The 7,066-nt window shown below is 41.1% G+C and overlaps 1 protein-coding gene across 1 annotated transcript; it reads left to right on the top strand.

Annotated features, from left to right (window-relative positions):
• The first annotated feature begins 5,778 nt into the window (after nt 1–5,778).
• Nucleotides 5,779–6,828, top strand: PRLHR (prolactin releasing hormone receptor). Its single transcript, XM_009937750.2, has one exon. The coding sequence runs from the start codon at nt 5,794–5,796 to the stop codon at nt 6,826–6,828; it is 1,035 nt and encodes a 344-aa protein (XP_009936052.1). The 5' UTR covers nt 5,779–5,793.
• The last annotated feature ends 238 nt before the right edge of the window (nt 6,829–7,066 follow it).

Raw genomic sequence — 7,066 nt, 5'->3', positions numbered from 1 at the left:
TTTGTAGATCGGCTGCTCTGAGCAGGTGCCAAGATCAGCAACAGTGAAAGTTCATCTGGAAAATAGTCAAGTGCTGTTCTAGTTGATCTGTACAGGCACTAGAGCACAAATCTTCACATCAAAGAAGCACAAAGAACACTAGAAACATCTTAGGACTTAGTCTGAGCTATGCCCATGTGTGGAGGTGTGCATGTATATAAATTTTAATTATATCTTTTGAACATTATCAGTGGGAATACTGTTGCAAAAGATGATAGTGGAGTTATTTTCAAGTAGGAGTGAGTGAAGTCCAAATTCTAAATCTTTGTTGATGAAGATGGGAAAGGAACCTCCTGAAGCCCAAGCCCCATTCAAGCAATCATACCACACACATGTGATAAATGGATCAAGCTTTCTGTTAAAAGCAGGTGTTTTATCACCCATAATACTTTGATCATTCCAAAAGCCAGCACTTCTAAAGGGCAATTTGTTGCCCTCCCACTTAGACGTGTTCTACTTTCCATCCTAAATTTGCCCATGGTGAATTTATTCTTTCATTAGCATTGTTCCTTAGCTTAAATACGTCTTTACCTTCCCTGGAGTTTGCCATCCTCCCCAGTGTTTTTAAAGAACACGGTGCAATTCTGCTCCAGTGAATAGACACTTACAGCAAGAAAATTGTCCAGAAATTGTAACAAAGTAGAGAAAAATTCACCCTGGAATCTGTCACAAAGTAGTAGATTTTCTTTTCCTTGCACTTTCAAATACACTGCCTGCTCCTTTGTGTAGAGCTGCAACAGAATTTAATCCTTCTTAAGCCATGGTGAAAATGCTTGTTATCAGGTGGCCTTTATCCTGTCTTTTATGACAAGTTTTTCCTCTGTAATGGTATCAAACTTCATCCCGTTCTCCTTGAGGTTTTCAAAGTTTCTCTGTGTAATTGTGCAGTCATCCCACATATCATCTCTGGTTCCAAACTTGGTGATTCTATAAAATTCAGTCAGTGTGGTCCTGCTTTTTGTGCTAACATAATAAAATGAAAAGACCTACAAAGGCTGGTCAATCCCATGCAAGGTTCTCAAGGAGCGTGAATAGTTGCTATCCTTTGGTCCAATTCCTTCATAAATGTTGCTGTTCTTTGCCTACCTAACAGTTCTTAGGGTATTTCCTTTGGTATAGATGATGGTTTCTCTATGCTACCACATTACATATGTTATAGAAACCCAAACTGAGAAGAGCTACTACATATCCTACATTAAGAAAAAACAGTTTAATAACACATAGTTGGAAGGGTAATTTGACAAAAGCTTCCTTTGGTATCCTACTCTGTCTCCTCTCTCCCTCTGTCTTTCCTCTGTCCTTAAACCTGGTCTAAAACTTACTGTAAAACTCCTGTCAGACTAAAGGGCCTGCACTTTCTCATCATGTCCCCTCCCCTTCCTGTTCTTAAGGACAGGTGGCCCATTTTCTTTTCTTCAGTCATAGGGTTGTGTTCCCATGCCATAAAGATAGCAAAAGTCCCTACTGCTCACCCAGCAGGTCCATGCACCAGTTCTTGCAGAGCCTGGCGGTGGGGAATAGCTAGCTCCTGGCAGTATGAGTTTATTCACTGCTACGTTTGGCTCTTCCCTTGTTGTGGTAATAGTACCTTCATTCCCAGGAAACCACCTGTATTTTTCCTGAGTTTTTAATCTGTTATCTTTATTTTAGCACAATACATTTGTCATCTAAGGAACCAGCTCACTTTTCTCATCTTGCTTTGCTCGGCAGACTAAGAATTCTGTGCATGCAAGGAAGAGTAGAGTATATTTAGCATGCAGCCTCAAGCATGTTTTGACTGAATTTCAAGCCTCCTCTTCATTCAAGTTGTTAATCTCCTCTTCAGCTTAAATGAATTATTTTAGGCTGAATACGGAGTTTATCAAAGTTTGGTATCTTGAATTTGAGAAAAGCAGCCACAGCAACCAAAAAACCCCAAGCCAATCAAACAGAACCCTTAGCTGTAAACATGAGAGCTTGGAGACTGTGATGTGTCAGTCCACAGCAGGGGCAGAGATCGTGCATTTAGATGATTAAATGAGAGCAGGAGGGACAGGCTGCCCTGTCTTGAAATTGTTGTGTGATGAACAACCTTGTTCCTTGGCTGGTCATGAGAAGAATTTGCTAAAGGAACCCCCAGCTCTACTTCATTCAAAATAGGCAAAGCATCTATTTTTATTGTGGGCTCTGCAGGAACTACCTGATCTGCTCTGCTCTGCTCTGCACAGAACATTCCTGGAAGAACGTGAAAGACTTTTTAAAGGAGTTCTGTGATGCAAAAGAAATTATGTTTTACAGAAATAGACAGACATCAAATGAACAAGAACACAGAAAACTAACACCTGAAACTGTGAGACTTTAATGGCAGAAGGAGATGTTTTGGTCTGTAAAGCCTAAAAAATAGAATGAAGGGCCTACTAGCTTAAGAAGTACTGTTGATCTTTGCAAGGATAGCTGGTAGGATCAGATCTCATTCCCAGATCATGCTGATTTAACTAGGAACTACAGGGATGCTTAGAGATGCACGTAAGGAACAGTGTTCATGCTTTAAGATGTTTACCACTTTCTGAAAGTCACGTAGAAGCCCACAATGTTTGCACTCCAAGTGTCTGTACAGAGTGGGACAGGTTAGCATAAGAGACTGTGAAAGCTCCACTGTGAAATGTTTCTGTGAAATCTTGGTTTCACCCTAGGTATAACATTTTCCGTTGACTCAAGGAAGACCAGGGTTTCAATTAGACACTAATCTGCATTCCTATGTGTGACACCCTTATACACTTGGAATGTCAAAACAGTTCTAATATGACAGTAATGCAGAGTCTGTGACCTTTTGTCTTTTAATGAGGAAATTCTCTGTGTGAAAGACTTACACTCAGTTCAGGAAGGATTTTAGCATCTAGCCTAGGAAATTCTGAATAAGATTAATATTTGCAGTTTTAAAAGGACAAAGGGTAAAATGCTGAAATACTTTTTCTATTCAAGCCTATATTAAGTATTACATTTCCAGGTCTTGTCTGTAGAGTACAGTTGAACTGAAGATATTTTCTGCCTGAAGCCATAACAAACAGAAAATCACTAACAGAAATAAAGTGGAAGCTTTCAAACAGAAGGTGTGCCGGTTACTGGTTACAGAGGTGAAGTAAATACATTTAAAGATAAGAGAAAATGCAGGAAGATTGCTTGGTACAGCTTGAAATGAAAGAACATCTAAGATTACTTACAGTTTTTTGTGACCTGAGCATTAAGCTGACCTTGAAGGCTATTTTAAATGGTATTTTGTTTGATTTTTATTCTTGCATAGCAAAGTATAAACCTCTTTCTCATAGGAATACAATATTTATTGGATCTACTCTGCAGCTCTTTGAGATGAAACAGAAAAATCATGTAGTTAAAAAAGTGATTTTCAGTTATGTGTGCACTGGTATTACCGTGAGGCTTCTTTCCTAGCATAAGCCTTACAATTCCAGCAGGTTGTGAGCAATATGAAGGCCACTGATTTACGCTCCCCTTTCATTTTGTCTGTCTTTTGGCTTATACTAGAGACCAAATCCAAAGCATACTGAAATCCTTCTTTAGCAGGATTTAAATCAGACCATAGTTTCCTCCTACATTAAGTGAAACAATTGCATCTATGGGTTTTAGGAATCACTTTTGCAGCATGTTGCTTATAACCAAATAGTACAGTTGCACTGGGTGGTGAAAACAGTAGGAACCCCCTGTTTGCAACCTCAGGTCCCTCTCCTATTCTGGATTTGGGCATGTAGAGATATATAGGTACTATATTCCTCTGGGTCCTATCCAGCTCAGATAGGTGAGATTGGACTCTGCAGTGGGATATCACATCCCATTTTTTGTATGGGTCATGGGTAGGTTACTACACTCATGAAATGAAGGATGGCACTCCTGAGCAATGCGGCTGCATGTTTGTTCTCCCTTTAGGCTAGAATTACAGCCATATTCCAGTCCACAAAATAATCTAACCATAAATGCAGCAGGACAGGGTCAGCACTTGCCGTGTTTGAAATGCCCATCCATCAGAAGTAGTAGTGGGAGAATGGCTCTGGTCTGAACAAGGGCTACACGAAATTAGCTTCTCTTTTGAGATTAGGGAAAGGGTTACGGCACAAATGAAATCTAGTTAAACTTTTTGTTTATGTCAACTTACATCAAATCAAAAGAAGAATATGGTTCTGCCCATAGCCTCATACAGAATAATGTGTTAATGTTTTCTTAGTCTAAGATAGTAGGACAGAAACTGTCCACTGAAATTGTGTCTAAATCTCCTGAGTGCCTTGCAAAACCTAGCAGTGTTCTCGGCTCTGAAGTATTCAGAAGTTGTTAGGCTGTCCCATTTATTTTTTCGTTTCCCTAGCTGGTATAAATGGATGCAGTGGAGTTTCACTTTTTTCCACCAGCTGAGGTACCAGCCCAAAAGTGGCTGAAATGGAGGAGAGTGAAGGGAGAATCAGGGCAATAGGTAAGACCTGGACAGGGACGTCTGCGTCTGCTTAAATGTTTGTACTCTAAGCACTTACCCTGATTTTTTGCTTTCTGATGTCTGAACCACACAGAAGTATACACTATTCTACAAACTGTTTAGCCTGTGTTGTCTGGTACAGAAAAGGTTAATGACTGCAAACCTACTGTGGGAATGAAAAAACACCCCAAATGTTTTTGGGCAGCTGCAAGATTAGAAAAAATTTGCTGTAGTTCTCTGCGGGTGAACCCTCATAGCTAAGCTATTTGGACGCTAATATTTCCTTTGAGATGCTCACATGTGTTCACTTTTCCAGATGTGTAAACCCCACTGAAAATACTCACAATGAGTGTGCAAACTTTGTATCACAGTTAGAAAATAAATTTAAATCATATAAGATCCTTTGTGCTACATATTAAATGCACATTTCTAATCCTAACTTCATTCACCAGGTACGTAGCTGAGTCCCTCTAGTGGCATAAACATTTATTTGGCTTCCGCATGTTATTAAAATTCTGTTTTACATCCACATTATAGCAATAAATTCACAGGTAGCTTTTCTCAGACACTGAGGACTGTGGCAAAGTGAATATTGGATTAGATACTGTGCAGGCTAGTGTTAATGAATGTAAATTGATTTTTAGCTGTGAGGGGCAATTATAGATACACTGGAAGGAGAAGGGAATTTTTGAAAGGATATTCAAGAACTAATTACTATCAGTAAGAAACACGCAAAGAGCAACGTAATACCCAGGGCAGCCAATAGGGATAAAAGCTTATACACCAATCTGTCATGACCTGGTAGTGAAGACTGTTTAAAAACACTGATCTCCACTTAGCTTGTAAATGCACATCACCCTCTTTCTCACTCATATATTCTCTCTCTCTCTCCGACACACACACACACGCACACACACGCTCCTGGATTTGCAGAAGACAGACATCTAGGGCACTTCTTGGCATCCACAGGAAAATCATATGGGATTAAAAAACCACAGCAGTAAGTACTCACTGCATTAAATGTTTATTAAGTGGCATGCTGTCAAAACCTAGATTTAATGGTAAATACAGGAGGACTTTAACGGAAATTGGTTGTATTTGATTTTTCTTAGGAATTGCTGAAAGCTGCCTCTCGAGGATTACAACTTCACCTTTTGCTTTTATGGATGCTTGTTTACTATCCATGTGGTAACCTCTGGACAGCCAGTAATTCATTCATTAGCCACACTGATTGTGTGCAGGAGTAGTGCAGTGGTAACTACTTCACTCAGCTGACGGCAAACGACAAAAGGAGGGAAATGATGAATTCGGACAATTTAACCTCCCAAAGCTTCCTCTCTGCGATTCATAGCAATGCCAGCAGTTTATTCTCAGGGCTCCAGTTTGTTCAGACCTTCAAGCCACTCATCATCCCCTGTTACTCGCTGGTGGTTTTTATTGGTGTCATTGGGAATTACCTTCTCATTTACGTTATCTGCAAGACAAAAAAAATGCACAACGTCACCAACTTTCTGGTAGGCAATCTGGCTTTCTCAGACATGCTCATGTGCGCAACCTGTGTACCGCTGACACTCGCGTATGCCTTTGAGCCCAGAGGATGGGTCTATGGGCGTTTCATGTGCTACTTTGTTTTCCTGATGCAACCCGTCACTGTGTTTGTGTCTGTCTTTACCTTGACTGTCATAGCTGTGGACAGGTATTATGCCATGGTGTACCCATTCCGCAGGAGGCTCACAATCCCTATTTGTGCTTATATCCTGGCTGCTATTTGGCTGCTGAGCTGTACCTTGGCTGCCCCAGCCTTGGTCCACACTTACCATGCAGAGTTCCCAGAACTGGACTTCTCCATCTGCGAGGAGTTTTGGTTCCACATGAAAAGAGATCGCTTAGCTTATGCCTACAGCACTCTCATCATCACCTACGTACTGCCTTTGGCTGTCATTTCTCTGTCCTACCTGAGAATCTCAGTCAAGCTGAAAAACCGTGTGGTCCCAGGCAATGTCACCCAGGGCCAAGCTGAGTGGGACCGAGCAAGGAGGAGGAAGACTTTTCGCTTGCTAGTCTTAGTGGTGGCAGCCTTTGGAGTCTGTTGGCTGCCCCTGCACATCTTCAACATGATAAAGGACATAGACATCAGCTTGATTGACAAGCAGTACTTCAACTTCATCCAGCTGCTGTGCCACTGGTTTGCAATGATGTCTGCTTGTACCAATGCCTTCCTCTATGCCTGGCTCCATGACAGCTTCAGGGGAGAGTTGAAGAAAATGTTTTCCTGGAGAAAGAAGAAAATTGGACCGACTACAAATTGCATTATGGCCAGTGTGGTGCTGTAAACAAGAGCTGGTGGGAGTGCAGTTCCTTCTTATGGTAACGCTGTAAGTAATTTCCATTTTTAATCAGTCCTGGTTCCTGACATTTGTCTTTAGGTCTCAATTATAGCAACACAAGTTCCATGCGTAGCTTCCCCAGCACCTCCACTCCTGTTGGAGAAGGAGAAGCAGACATCACATCCCAAAAATATCTTCATGTTTTCACAGGAGTTAGAGGCCAAGGAGATGCTAGCACAGTAAG

Source organism: Opisthocomus hoazin, chromosome 6 (genome assembly GCF_030867145.1).
Source record: "Opisthocomus hoazin isolate bOpiHoa1 chromosome 6, bOpiHoa1.hap1, whole genome shotgun sequence".
NCBI classification, from domain to species: domain Eukaryota; kingdom Metazoa; phylum Chordata; class Aves; order Opisthocomiformes; family Opisthocomidae; genus Opisthocomus; species Opisthocomus hoazin.
The sequence above is the reverse complement of the archived record's forward strand: the minus strand, read 5'-3'. Positions and strand labels throughout refer to the sequence as shown.

What these genes read in the sequence shown, in the direction of transcription:
- PRLHR (XM_009937750.2), top strand. Translation starts at nt 5,794, where the DNA reads ATGATGAATTCGGACAATTTAACCTCCCAAAGCTTCCTCTCTGCGATT.